Below are 15,520 nucleotides of genomic sequence, written 5' to 3' on the forward strand. Positions count from 1 at the left end.
TATGTCTTCGGATGTTGTGTGCTCTATTTCAATTGTTGCCGTTTGGTGCCAATATAGTTCTGAGATAATTCGCAAGTCTTGTTCGTCAACTCCCGTTGTTCTCAGAATTTCGATCATCTTTTGATGGTTAACGCAGTCAAATGCTTTTCGATAGTCAATAAAACATGCATATATATCTACATTCATGTCTCTGCATCATTGCGTTAACACGTTTAAAGCAAAAAGAGCCTCTCGTGTTCCCAATCCGTTTCGAAATCCGAATTGAGTGTCACTCATCTGGAACTCGCACTTCTTGTAAATTCGTGTATGGATAATTCTAAGAAAAGTTTTAAGGACATGAGACATCAAGCTTAATATTCGATAATCATCGCATTGTGAGGAATTCGATTTTTTTGGTAATGCTACGAATGTTGATTTTAGCCAGTCTGTTGGTATTTTACCTGTGTCATATATCTTATTGAATAGTGCTGTTATTAAATCTAGGCTTTTACTTTCGTTATCTGCAATTAGTTTAAGTATTTCGACATTGATATTGTCTGGACCGGTGGCTTTTCCATCTTTCTGAGATTTTACTGCATGAATCACTTCTTCTTTGGTTATTTCTGGGCCTTTTTCATTTATTCGATTGTCTGTGGATGGTGGAGAACAAGGTCTATCGTCGTCAAAAAGAGTTTGTATTTATTCTTTCCATCTCTCTAGTTTGTCTTCTGTACCCATAATTATTTCGTTATTATCATTTTTTAATATTGTTGCTTGTCTCTTTTTGTGTCTACCTGTCATTTCTTTTACTTTTTTATGGATATTAAAGGTGTCGTATTTTTCCTGAAGTTGTTCGATTTCTAGGCATTTTGTTGACATCCAGTTTTCTTTCGCCTCCCTGCACTTTTTTCTAATGATTTTGTTGATTCGCTTGTATTCTATTGGGCTTGTTTTATGTTTTCGTCTTACGTCCATGAGGTCCATGATCTCTTGCGTTATCCATTCTTGTTTTTTGTTGTGTTTTATGAACCCGATGTATTCTTCTTGTATCTTTGTTATTTTTGTTTTTAGAGCAGTCTATGTTACTTCAATGTCTGTCTGTACCAAGTTTTCGAATCCATGGGATGACTTTATAAAAAGGCTCTGTACTGGACTGAAAGCTCCAAAGAGGTCCTCGGTTTGTTCTTCTTCATGCTGGAAGCGAAACTGCTTTTGTGGTATGGTCCGAATTAAATTTCTTATCTAAGAAGGGAACCGCTGATTATCACAACGAAATGAACGGGGATCTATATGAAGAATGGTTTGAGAAGACGTTAATTCCAAACTTACCGAAAGACGAAGAAAGCGTTGTCGTTTTGGATAACGCGTCATATCGCTCCCGCAAATTTGATTTCCCGAAAAAATTGTGAAACAAAAGGCAAAAAGGAGGATTGGCTAATTAAAAAGAACATTTTCTTCGAGGAAGATTACCTAAAAAGTGAATTACTGGATACTGCGGCCGCATTTAGAGACGAGTACGACAAATGTAAAATTGAAAGAATTACCGAAAAATAGGGCGTTAAAATTTTGAGACTGCCACGTTACCATTGCGAATTGAACCCGTTTGAGATGGTGTGGAGTCAAGTGAAAAGGTATGTGGCTTCAAACAAAGACGATTTAAGAAAAAACGGTAGAACGGTTGATAAAAGAAGCGTACCAACGCGTATCTAAAGAGCAGTAGCATAATTATGTAAACTACGTCAAGAAAGAAGAAGAAAAAATGTTTGCAGTGGACTACTTGCATTTTTTTTGTATATACGTATATAAGTATTTACGAAGTATTTGATATTTTATGTATACAGGAATTTTTTATAGAATTAAATTGTTTTTAATGTTAAATGTTTTAAATGAGAAAAGATTTTTGAAACGAAGCGCGTACGATCTTGATTTCTCAGTCTATCGCCAAACTATCATACACCTACCACTGTGCCGACATGAGCGGCATCGCTGCGCGCCGTAAGACCAACGCTGCATTCTAACTGTGGATTCTACTATAGCAAAAGAATTGATCTAGAGATGAATCGATGTGATTGCTATTTCGTGACGCTACTTCCGTGATGCTCGCATCAGAATTTTGCTATAGAGAAAAAGTAACACGTCAATATAGAAGCTTCGCTTCAAAACAACGAAAAGTTGATACTCTTCGATTATATCATTTGCAGAGGTCATTTGATTATATCAAAAAATAAAAATTTTTGAATGTCTTAGTTATTTATTATAGCCATTCTTATTATTTTATGGCCATTCCAAGAACCGATTAGAAGAGTCGATTAAAAATGTCACAATATCACAGATGTGTTGTACTAATTTGTAATATATTAAGAATTTCATTAAAATTATCACGGAAATTTTCGCTTGCTAATTTTCCTTTTGCTGCTAACTCTAGTATTAAGTTAACACTCAATATAAAATTTTCTTATTCAGTTGAATGAAAGTCAGATACGTTAAGTCAGCCCCTTTTTAAATTTGTTGCTCTATTCATACATTTGTTAGGATGTCAGACATGAATTTCAATACGTAACTTCACTGTACGATGAATTTCAATGAAGTTGTGTTTTCATTGTGGAAGGAGCAAGTAACAGTATACCTGATATATTGAATAGTTCCAGCAAAGTTTGGCTATGGGATAGTTTAGGTATTAGATCTAATAAAGTGCTACACAAAGTTACAGCAAGACTTTTTGAGGAATTTTAACATTTTTGAAAATAATGCCTTTCCCACATAAATGCTTAATTTATATTTATTTTTTTATATATATATAATTATGTTTATTTACAATCTACATAATTACAGAGTATTAAGTAAATGTGTTATAGGTTTTGCAGGTGAAGGAGAGACATCCAATGATGGCTCACCTTATTCTATTTTGGTTTAGTTTTGAAGTAGGTCTTGGGGCCAGGTTCTATCTAGTCTTCTTGTGGCTGGACCATTGTTGAATAATTCCCTTACTAGCTCATTTTCATGGTTAATGGTACATTCATTTTGTGACTCCGTGGCTCGATGGATTTCTTCTCTAATGAAAGGAATCTTTAAGTCATAGTGAAGTGTTTGGTTACTTACGTACCATGGTGCATCCACCATCGATCTTAGCACTTTAGACTAGAGTCTGTGGATAATATTCATCGACATTGGCTTTGCACAGCCCCATAGGTGTAGTCCGTAGAACCAGATAGGTTCGAGTATGTGTTTGTATAGAAGAATTTTGTTTTGGATGTTAAGTTTTGATGTACGTCCAAGAAGCCAATACATTTGCCGGAATTTTAAGTCGAGCTGCCTTCTTTTGGTCTGGATATGTTTCTTCCAAGTGAGACGTTGGTCAAGATGGAAGCCAAGGTATCTAGCGTCTGTTACTGTTGGTATTCTTATATTTTCCATTCTTACAGGTAGGCATATGTTGTGACGGTTGGTAAATGTTATTTGAGTTGATTTTGTTTTATTTACTTTTGTTCTCCATTTCGTATACCAATCACTGAGTATGTTCAGATGATGTTGCAGGTTTTGTGAGGCTTGTATGGGATCTTCATTTACAGCTAGTATTGCTACGTCGTCAGCAAAGGAAGCAATTGTAGAATTATTAAGCTCTAGTGTATCGGCTGTGTTGAGTGAGAAAAGCAGCGGCCCTAGAACACTACCCTGCGGGACTCTGGAGTTGATAGGACAGAGGTTAAATTGTTGGTCTTTGAATTTTACAGAGAAATATCTATTTGATATGTAGGATTTAAGTAGAAGGAAATAGTTACTGGATAGTGCTATTTTTACTTTGTAAAGCAGACCTTTGTACCTTTGTCAAACGCTTGTGAGATGTAGCATTGCAGTATTCTTCAAGACTTTTTGATATTTCATTTATCATTCTATGAACTTGTTGGGCAGAGGAGTGATTTTGTCGAAAACCAAACTGATGTTTTAAAAGTAATGTTAGAAATTCATGATCTGCGTATATCCTTTGTAGCAGCAATCTTTTAAAAACTTTGCTTAAGGTTGAGAGTAGGCTGATGGGTCGATAAGATGTTACTTCATTAGGCTCTTTTCCTGGCTTGTGGATCACAATAACTTCAGCAAATTTCCACATTTTTGGAAAGTATGATAAGCTTAGCATGCAGTTAAATATAGCTGATAGCAAAGTAATGATCTTGCGAAGAAGTTGTTTTAGTACTTGTGCCGAGATTAAATCATAACCTGGAGCTTTTCGTGAGTTGAATTTGTTTATTTTTTTCCTGACTTCTATAGGAGTAAAACTTTTAATTGGGAGGGACATTTGATATGCTGCGCTAATAAGTTCTTCCACTTCTTTATCAGGATCTGTTGGCTCTGTTTGAAGTACGTTTGTAAGATGTTCAGAAAAGACGTCCGCTTTTTCTTTGTTGGAACAGGTCCATTCGCCATTTGGTCTACGGATGGGAGGAATAGTTGTGTATGGTTTCTTAAGCTTCTTACTCGCCTTCCATAACGTCTGGTCATTTTCTCTAAGGTTTGTAATGTAATGGTCGAAGGTTTCGTTGTTCGCGGCTTTGATGGCTACTCCAAGTTGCCTACGTAGTCTATTGAATATATATAAGTCTATGTTGTTTCTAGATCATTGCCAAGTTCTCCTCGCACGACGTTTTTCAGCAATGAGTTGGCGAATGTGCAGGAGAACATTTGTGGTATGTGTTGGTTTGCGTTCAGTTCGTGGTGTAGATTGCCATGCCGTTTTTTACACAAGTGTGGTGAAGTATTCACCACAGTGTAAATTTAATCCGCAGATTAAGATTGGTGTTTTCTTCTAGGTAGGATTGAAAATCTGCCCAGTTGGTGTTTTTTGACGTGAGTCGAGGAGGTGGTGGGCTGGTTATAACTGTGGTACTCAGGCTCATAATAACCGTTGTATGATCCTACGAGAGATCATAGCTGGATTCTATTAGACAGTCGTTTCTGGACACTCCTTTGCTTTTGTAGTAGACCAGCAGATCTGGAATTTTTCTTGGGTCACTCGGCCAGTACGTAGGGATTCCGTTGGTGTGGCAGTGTGGTGGTGTGTGCATAGTTCACACTTAGCTGAAAAAAGCTTCTAGGTTTTTTACAATCTTTTGTATTATGTTGTCCTTCACATTTGACGCAGTAATGCGGTTTAGTGCAATATGTTTTACTATGGCCGTATGCATGACATCGCACACATTGAATTATTGAGTTTCTCTTATTTGGTGCCTCGACTGCTATTTTGGTGTGACATAAGAATTCTAGGTTGAATATGTCTTTGTTGTTACTGTTGGGTTTATAAAAAACAAAGATAAGGGTTCCTTTGTTTGTCTGTGTCGAATATTAGTTATATTGGGAACTTCATAGCCGGCTTTTTCTAGTTCCCATGTTATATCTGTTGTGGGTATAGAGTGATGGATATGCCTTACCACTCTATAGGCACGTTGTTCCTTTATTTGGTAAGTGTGGTAAATGATTTCTTCTTCTCGTAAATGTCTTATCAGTTTACGGTGTCTATCTATTGTATATGTCGTAATCTTGACAGTGTCGTTTGGCGGAGTTCTGGTATAGTAGGTTTCTTCCTCCACAATTTGTGCAAAGTTATCGACTATATCTTTAAATTTTTTGACACCATATACGAATATTGGAGGTGGTTTTGGTATTTTCTGTTGTTTTTCTGTTTCAGTCTGTTTAGAGCTCTCGGCGTTTGATAATGCACTGTATCGAGTTTGTATTTTTCTTGGTGGTGAGCTTGGAGAATGGATCGTTATTTTGTTTTGAAAATTTAAGTTTTTTGACTACTTGCCATGAGTTTTTATTTTGACTCTATATCCGAGTTTTCTGAATGTGTAATTGCAAGTTTTAGCTTAGTGTTTGAGGTCTACCCTACAGTAGATGGGTTGCTTGGGTTGTAGTAAATTGGTTGGGGTTGTGGTGGAAATTGTTGTGGTTGTGGTGGAAGACCGAATTGATTCTGTGGAATGTTTGATATAGGAGTATTTGTGGGTTGCCAGTATATGTGGTTTGGTGCATGTTCGGATGTGTATTCTAGTGGAGAATATTGTTGGGGAGTTGGGTACATGTTCTTGAATGTTTGTTAATAGTGGACCTGCTGCTTACCTGCAATTTCTGCTGATACTACAATAAACACTGATTGTTTGTATTCCGTGTGTGTGAATTGTTCATTGTAGAAAACAGAATTTGGTACGCCACTGCCACTTTACTGTTTATTTTAATAACTAGAATTTTAATAATTAGATTTTAATTGTTCTTATCGGTGGTCACTTTTTGTTATCGCACTCGGCTAAATACGTCCTTACCTACTCTACGATATTTAAGTGAACACTAATTTATATTTATGGACTAAAATAATTCTTTGACCGTGATGAGAAAGCACATAAGTCATTTTGCCTAGTTTTGCAGTAGAAGCGATTTAATATTCACCGGTTACCTCTAAATCCGTTTTATAGCCCAAAATTACGTGTTACTTACTTTATTTGGTTTTAATTGTTGTTTTTATAATTATCTATATAAATGTCTTATACTAATATAGACGATTCTCCAAATTTTCCACCAGCCATGAAATAAAAAATATATCAAAAATGAAATTCGTGACTTATGTCATTTGATCCCAAGTGTGTCCATGACTTATGCGTTATTGCACTTACAGAAAATGGTTATGAAAATAATATTATTAAACAAAGTATTTTTTATTTGTTATAAAAAAGGAAGTTTGATAAAAAAAATAAACTTAAAAAAAAGAATGAACCACTTAAACATAATAACTATTTAGTCAATACCTTCGTCGATACCTGAATAGTCCAGCAACGCTGTTTCGATCGATGAAATATTTTCATAGAACCCATGAAAAGTTGTAGGGATTAAGGGAAGCAAATCAAGAAGATCCTTCTTTTTTTTTCTTTATTTATTGGCACATCCGCCTTATATTTCAACGGGGGAACTAAATTTCCCAACCCATTTCGTCTAATAAAAGAAATTTCCTTAAATGGCTTCTCTGCATTTAAGGATTTTTTGAAAAATATTTTCCCATTATCCAATTTTATATAATTTAGCCATTGCACGTCATGCCAGCGAAAAGGTTCTCCTTGATCGTCTTTTTTCCTAGACACCAATGGCCCCTTTAACTTGTCGCATTTATGGCAAATATCCGTTTGAAGCTTTTTAAACGACAGATTCAATTTATGAAATTTAGATCTATAATATGGATACGACACAAAGTTTTGGTATGATTCCTTGTACAGGGAAATACATTGCTTCTAGGGTCAAATGTGATGGTAGAAACCTTTTATTTGTTTGGACGCGTGAGTAGTGGCTTTCACAACTCAGGAAACTCAAAATATGCTTACATAGTTCTTCTAATTTTCTTCAAATCACTTGTTTATTGGAATATTCTTTCATTGGGCAGAATCAATCTTTGTTTCCGCAGGTTATACTCTTTTTATTACAGCGATAACTTTTATGAAATTCTCTGTTTCATTGAAAGTCACAAGAAAGCATTTACGGCAAACAGAAATATGGCTACTATTTATTCATAAAAAATATTTGTAGATTTTGAGGCGAAATTTTTCTTTGTCTGGATCGTCTGTATGAGGCCTCTGCGACTTTTTGTCATGTATGGTGAAAAGACTGGCTATATAAGCTACTCTCTTGTCGTAACTGCCCAAACTCCAATATTCGGGAAAAATTTCTTTCAGCTGATTTTCAGTGATTTTTGTTTTGCACTTTGCTGGGCATAGTGGCAGAGGTTGAAATGGTCTTTCTGGAATTATTTTACCATTTTTTGTAATATTCGCTCCGTGCGTGACCATGGTAGGGGTACCTTGAAACGATGCCAGCGTGCGTAGCGGCGAAATATGACACAATTGGCCCTACCTTTTTACGCATAAATTTTATTAAAAATGTGTGCAAATACATGTTGCGTATTTAGTTGTGCTAATAATAGCAAAAATAGTAAGTGTAGTTTTTATAGGTTCCCAAAGATTACATATAAATTAGAGAAAAGAAAAAGATGGATCCGTGCTATTAATATGAAAAAGGAAATATCACGTAACCTCATTTTTATGCAATTGAAATATTTAAATAATTTACCTTAAATGATATTTTATAAGGCTTCAAGCTAACTGCAGAGTGCCTGATGACTTTAGCTTTTATATCATAACTTTTACTATTACTGTTTTTAATTATATGCTCTTTCACGCGAAAAACTTGATTTGCCAGTACTAGATTTTTAACTTTTCTTTTCCGTTTGGGCTTAAAAAGATATATTATGATGAATTTTGAGAAACCCAGTTTTTAATACTACATTTATTTTGTACATAAACTGAAAAAATATAGTTAAAAAGTTAATTATTAATGATTGTCAATTTCGCCTGTATTTAACAATGTCAAACATACGTCATTAATGTCATATGTTTAACCTGAAAATTGGTAGACTCCAAAACTGTCAGATGAAGGCGGTAGGTGTCGCGTCAGTCACGCACGGAGCGAATAGGACTTCTCGAATTACTTTTTTTTTTCGTAATTCTCTAGTCTTTCTTTTGTCCGGTGGTTTTTGTAGCTTTCGACGTGATTTTCACGCTCTAAGTAAAATTGCTTGTAGTATTATTATTTTGTCATCAAAACAGAATTGCTTTTAGGAATGTATCTGCTATCAACTCATCATCAACAGACACTTTAAACAAAAAACTCTGGACATGTGTTATTCGCAATATCAAACCAAACTGAACTGTTTTAGGCTAAATTATTTTCTGTCGCCGACGGGACGACAAGAGACAGCAAGTTCCAACTGGCTCTCTTCACATAAGTCGACTTAAGTGTTTATTCACAAACTCAAGTCGGTATTTTCTCAGTATGGTTATTATGCACACTTCGCAATAACAGCTGTAAAAATGCATTGTAGACTAAAGTGCTTGGAGCCGATGATAGTATTACAAATCACCTACACATTTTTATCAAAAAAAAAATTCGGAAAATTTGACTTATGTGCTTACTCACCTCAGTCACAGAATTGATCTTTTAGTCTTTATTTTTTATAGGAACATAGTAACGGTTGCTTTGGGAAGTATCTTTACCAACGGTAGCAACGCTCAACGAGCTGCAGTTCAGAGCTTTTATATTCACAAAAAATATTTTGAAACAAACGGGGGATTCGATATTGGACTGATTAAATTAAAAACCAACGCCAGACTGGGAAAAAATGTCCAGATTATCCGACTGCATAATAACAATAAGGAAACCCTGATAGGTACCACGGCGTATTTAACTGGATTTGGAATTATTGATGGTAATATTTTAGTTTAGCTTTCTTCTTTCTTTTCTTCTTTAATATTGATTCATCTAGACATATTACTTTTTCTTAGTAATGTAACAAGTTACCAAACCGTAATAAAAGATCTGTTTTCCTACCTCAGATTATTATCACCAGCCGACAAGATTGAGGAAAGCAATTCTCCACATCGATTCCCCGACCAAATGTTTGATGAATTCAGCCGAATCCGCCGATATATGTTGCACTTCTACCATATCTGAAGGAAAAGCGTGTAAAGTAAGTAACTTTTTACATGAAATTCTCGAAGGATCTTTAGTATAGGAGCTTCAGCTGGAAGCTACTGTTTGTTGACTTTGTGTATGAACCCAAACAACTCAATGTTCAGAAAAATATTTATTGAAAACGGTTATTTACACAGACCAAAGTCATTATTTTAAAAATTTAGGTACATTATACTATTATTATCTTTGTATTTGTCTACTATCTACTATCACATAGTGGCTGCCTGAAGAAATTAAATTGTATTAAATATATCGACGATGAAACAGTTATATGCTGTGAAGAAAGTGTGAGGTTAGGTGATCCAGCAAACGAAATCTTGGATAAAAAGGCTGACGATGAGGATCCGAGGTTAACTGAAATGTGCTCAAACAAAATTATTAATCAGAATGAAATAATAATGTCGAATCAACAAATTACGATAAATTTACTAAAAAAACCACTAGATTTGTTTAAATATATCCAATTAACCCACCAGTCGTCATCTACTCAACAAAATATGTATTTAATAAACCATTCTAACAGAAACCTCAATTTTGAACGACCGATCCAGTCCAGCAGTAAAGAATACCCAAAAAACAAAAACTACACCCGCAAAATATTGCTGTTAATGAAAGTCTAGCTGTTGATAAAGAAAGGAGTTACCCAACAAAAACTGTGTTTAAAAATGTTCAAAAACATCAATAGAAACAGACATACTAACATACATAGAACAAAAAAGACTAAAGTGGTATGGACATGTAAGAAGAACTAGTGACAGCAGATAGATAAAGAGAATAACCGAATGGAGCCCCATAGGAAGGAGGAAAAGAGGGCGACCCCGAAAATCCTGGAGGAACGAAGTAGACGACGCCATGAGTAAGAGAGGCCTAAACGATGGAGAATGGAACAACAGAGAGAGATGGAAACGGTTGAGCGGGGGAAGGCAGTGAATACTGTAGAATCCCTGAACATATATTAAGAATTCAAATTCGGTAACAAATAATAGTGGGCAAGAATGGAAAAATGTTAGGCATTTAAAAAGGAATGGACGTATTGTTATAGGTAATATTGAGAACTCCGAAATCAGTGGAAATCTCAAAATTTAGCTATCTCCATGTTACTAGAGTAGACCAACATACAACGGCAGAAAATCTTAAGATGTTAGAAAAACACTTTGCAGAAGTAATATGTACGTCGTTAACGGCTAAACATCCCAACATATCTTTTAAAGTTTCAATGATAGGAAAGGATAAAGAAATGACTTTTAAACAGGAAAAAGGAAGGGATAAGTACGATCTTCTTCTGTCAAATATTCAGGGACTAAATAAATTTAAAATGGATTGTTAATATGCTGATTATAAGGAGTCTGATTTAAAATTTCTTTCTATGACTGAGAAGAGGTCTTCAGATGACGAGGTGATTCATTATAGTTTTCCAAATTTTAAAATTGTAAATTCTTTTAGTAGATCCCAATATAAATGTGGTGGCGTTGCAGTTTGGGCAAGGGATGATATGAAGGTTAGTTCCATTTTACTGGATCAGTACTATGTTAAAAAAAACATTGAGGTATGTGGGCTGAAGTGGCATTATAATTCAAATCAACACACAATATTAGTATGATACAGATCTCCTAAAGGTAAATTTGATTATTTATGAAAAAGTTTATCTTATTTATAATTCAAATTTTAAACCAAATCTGATGGCTACTCTGATGAGAAAAAGTTTTTCTTAACTGACTAATACGTAGGGGAAAGGGGGAAATGATGGCCGCTGGACTAATGGTAGCCATGAAATATTTACATTTACGGCCTAATATTATTTCGTGTTTAATACCTGTTGCGCTATTTAACAGTGTTTCATTTAAACTGTACAGAAAGAAGTCAAACAACAACCATAAAATGCTACATAAGTGCCTCAGGAACATATATTCCACCTTTGTTTATTTATGCCCGCAAAAAGATGAAGCCAGAGTTGAAAAAAAATGGGCGACCTGGTGTAGTCTACTGCTGCTCGAATAATGAGTGGATAAATGAGCAAATATTTCTCGAATAGCTCCAGTATTTTTACAGTGTTGTAAAACTTTCAAAGGAGGATCCAGTTTTGTTAATCGTCGACAATCACAGTAGCCACTGTACATTAGAGACATATAATTTCTGTAAAGAATGAGGAATTATTATGTTAACCATACCCCCGCACACATCGCATCGACTCCAACCGTTGGATGTAGCTTTTTACTCATCGTTAAAATCAGCGTATAACATTGAATGTAGCAATTAATTTCGAAGTCATTCTCATGAGCGTATCACGACATTTGAAATAGCTGAAATATTTAAAAATTCATACGGTTGCGTAACCACACCAGCTATTAAAGGTTTTGAGAATACAGGAATATTTCCATATAAAAATCTGAAAATTTTACCGAAGACTTTGCTCCAGGTGAATCATTCATACAAGAAAAAGATAAACAGACACTAGACCAAGAGAAAAAAGTGGATTAGATAAGGAGAAGAATAATGAGGAAGTTAAGGGGAATAAAGAAAGTTCGACACATGACAAAAAGTTTGAAGTATCTTTTGTTGACATAATTCCAATACCAGGATGCTCAAAAGATGACTCAGTTTCGAAGGCAAAATTTACATTTACGATTTCTGCATTTAATTATTTTTTAAATGGGGGTAATAGTGGCAGTGGCACTTTTACCCCTCGGCAGTGGGTAAATATGCGGCAGCAGAAATCTGAAAAACCGTTTTAATTTTTTTTTGATCTGTTTGAAAATTTTTAGTAAATAGAGTTTGAAGTACTAAGGTTTGAAATTATTTTATTTACGTTAACAGTATAATTTTTAAAGCTATGTAGCAGTATAAATAAACCAAAATGCTTAGGCGGTCACTATTCCTCCCTTTCCCCTACTGTATTAGCTATTAGGTATACTATATAGGTTTTAGTGACACTCTTGAACCAAATTTATAGTTCAGGCGTATTGCCCAAAGAGTGGTTAACATCTATTTTTATTTGTCTCCCTAAAAAGAAAAACGCAAGAGAATGCAGCGATTACCGCACCATTAGCTTAATGTCTCATATGCTAAAGTTACTACTTAAAGTCATCCATAACCGAATATATCACAAACTGGACATAGACGTTAATAATACACAATTTGGTTTTCGCAAAGGCCTAGGAACACGTGAAGCTCTTTTTCACTTAATATACTAATACAAAGATGCCTGGACGTCAATCAAGATATATACGCATGTTTTATTGACTATAATAAAGCATTCGATAAAGTACGACATAAACAATTAATGAATGTCCTGAAATCAAAGAAGATTGACTATAACGACCTCAGGATCATATCAAATTTATACTATAAACAGCGAGCAAAAGTATGGGTTAACGAACAGCTGTCAGAAGAAATTGAAATTATATGTGGAGTAAGACAGGGATGCATATTGTCGCCAATTCTTTTTAATGCCTACTCCGAAGAGGTCCTGAAAAAAGCTCTTGAGGGTGAAACAGCTGGAATAAAGGTAAATGGAGTTCCCATCAACAACATTAGATATGCGGACGACACTGTGATCTTAGCCGAAAACATTGAAGATCTTCAGAGACTGGTGGCCAGAATAGCAGAGTATGGTAAAGTGTATGGTCTAACAATGAATGTTAAGAAGACGAAATTTATGAGAATATCAAAAACTCAAAGAAATGACGAGCATCTTCTAATAAACGGAACCAACGTCGAACAAGTGGACAAATATGCATACCTGGGAACAATGATTAACTCCACAAATGATTACAATCAGGAGATCAAAATAAGAATAGAAAAGGCTAGAGCAAATTTCAACAAAATGAGAAGAGTGTTATGTACCAGGGATTTAAAACTGCAACTAAGAGTTAGGTTGGCGAGGTGCTATGTTTTTTCGACTTTATTTTATGGAATGGAATCTTGGACCTTGAATGCGACATCAATGAAAAAACTGGAATCATTTGAGCTTTGGGTGTACAGGAGAATTCTGAAAATATCATGGACAGAACACGTCACAAACAAAGAGGTTCTGGGAAGGATGAACAAAGAAATGGAAATTTTAAATACAATAAAAACAAGAAAATTAGAATATCTCGGACATATTACACGTGGAGAGAAATACACCTTGCTCTAACTGATTATGCAGGAAAAGATCCAAGGAAAGAGAAGCATAGGAAGGCGTAGAATGTCATGGCTGCGCAACCTGAGAGAGTGGTACGGATGTACATCAAATGAACTTTTCAAAGCAGCCGTCTCAAAAGTCCGAATAGCTATGATGATTGCCGACCTCCGCCGTGGAGATGGCACTTGAAGAAGAAGATACTATATACATTATTAATGTACCTAAGGGCACTGGAATCGAAGTATTTCAATGTTCAACGACAGGGAGAAGACCCAACGTTAGTGATGTAACGCATTTATTTTTTTACTTCAAAAAATTCTTAATTGAAATAATATATGCAGCTACATTTTTCTATTTTATATATAAAACTTACAGTTAACCACACACAAATCCCCCATACTAAAAATTTCCTTTTTTTCAGGGAGATAGTGGCGGACCACTTACAATTTTCAGAAACGGAAAATACATTCAAGTGGGAATCACTAGTCATTTGTCTATTTTACCATTGTGCAGAATATCGTTCAACAATTCCGTGTACACCAGGGTGTCTGCTTATATCGCTTGGATTTCAAGGGTGACGGGGATCGATTTCTCAAAATTTAATCAAAGCTGAAGCGGACATTTTTCTCTACCTTTGTTAATGAATCTAGTTTTATACTATAAAGAATTTTAACCTTTTTTTACTGTAATTAAATTGGTTTTCTAGAATTTCCTGTGTCGCTTATATCCGAAAATTCGCTTCTACTTTAGTGTAAGTGTCGCGATAGTCAGAAATATTAGAAAAGGAATGTGGAGATAAATGAATTAATAAATTGTCTATAAATTTATTAATTTATTACTAATAAATCAAACTTACTATTAAATCAAACTACTAAATAAATTTTGTTTTTGAGAAGTTTTTCTTAAAACCCTATTGATCACAATAAGATATTTTAATATTATATATATATATATATATATATATATATATATATATATATATATATATATATATATATATATATATAACGATCGGCATTCGACATGTCGTATTCAACGCAAATGCCCAATCTTAATAGGGGAAAGTTGGACAAAACGGGATAGCTAACGTTATTTGACTCATAACTAGACTTCGGCAAATATGCAAATAAAAATGTAGAAAATATGCGCATAAATATGCACGTGTTTACCCGAAAATATGCAAATATTTTACAAAATATGCATACAAATAAATAAAAAAATCGTAAAATAGTAACAATTTTATTTAAAAAAAAAAGTGTACATAACTAAATATTTCCTACTATTCATTAAGATTTACATTTATTTTAAGTAACTACATCATTTTTAAGTATGAATAAACTTATTTAGAATTATGGTAACAATAAATGACCAAGTGGTGTTCAAAATTTTCTAACAAAAACTTGTGGCTTCTGTCTGAGTACATATATTTATATATGGAAAAACTTCGTTCAACATCAACTGATGTAACGGGAGCATTTTTCAAACTAACCAAAACATTTGGTTCTAAATTAATTGTTTCCGAAATATTTCCAGCTAGAACACTGACTACTTCAGAAAGAATATGGTAACCTTTATTTTTTTCCATAGTAGCTTCAAATTTTTTTAAAATATCTTTTCCAATATTACCTCTAACGTTCCGACAACATGACGCAAATTCTTTTATTAATGCTGTACTTTCGAACAATGACAGTTTTGGTGATTCTAACTGAGTAATTGTTCTTTGAACAAAACTAAAATTTGATTTTATAAATGAAAGTTCTTGTTGGATCAAGTTACTCTGAAAAGTTTGTTTAGAATCCAAAAGAGATTGGGAACTTTCATCTGTTAACGTATCAATTATGTTCTTTATTTTAA

At 34.3% G+C, this 15,520-nt stretch overlaps 1 protein-coding gene across 1 annotated transcript in view; it reads left to right on the top strand.

The window, feature by feature from the left end:
• Positions 1-14,488, top strand: part of LOC140449470 (elastase-1-like) — a 39,515-nt gene extending 25,027 nt beyond the window's left edge. Inside the window, exons 3-5 of the mRNA XM_072542649.1 lie at positions 9,030-9,277; positions 9,405-9,538; positions 14,088-14,488. Of these exons, the coding sequence (XP_072398750.1) occupies positions 9,030-9,277; positions 9,405-9,538; positions 14,088-14,279 (574 nt within the window). The 3' untranslated portion in view covers positions 14,280-14,488. The remainder of the gene's footprint in view (positions 1-9,029; positions 9,278-9,404; positions 9,539-14,087) is intronic.
• The last annotated feature ends 1,032 nt before the right edge of the window (positions 14,489-15,520 follow it).

This window comes from Diabrotica undecimpunctata, chromosome 9, assembly GCF_040954645.1.
Source record: "Diabrotica undecimpunctata isolate CICGRU chromosome 9, icDiaUnde3, whole genome shotgun sequence".
Classification (NCBI taxonomy): Eukaryota; Metazoa; Arthropoda; class Insecta; order Coleoptera; family Chrysomelidae; genus Diabrotica; species Diabrotica undecimpunctata.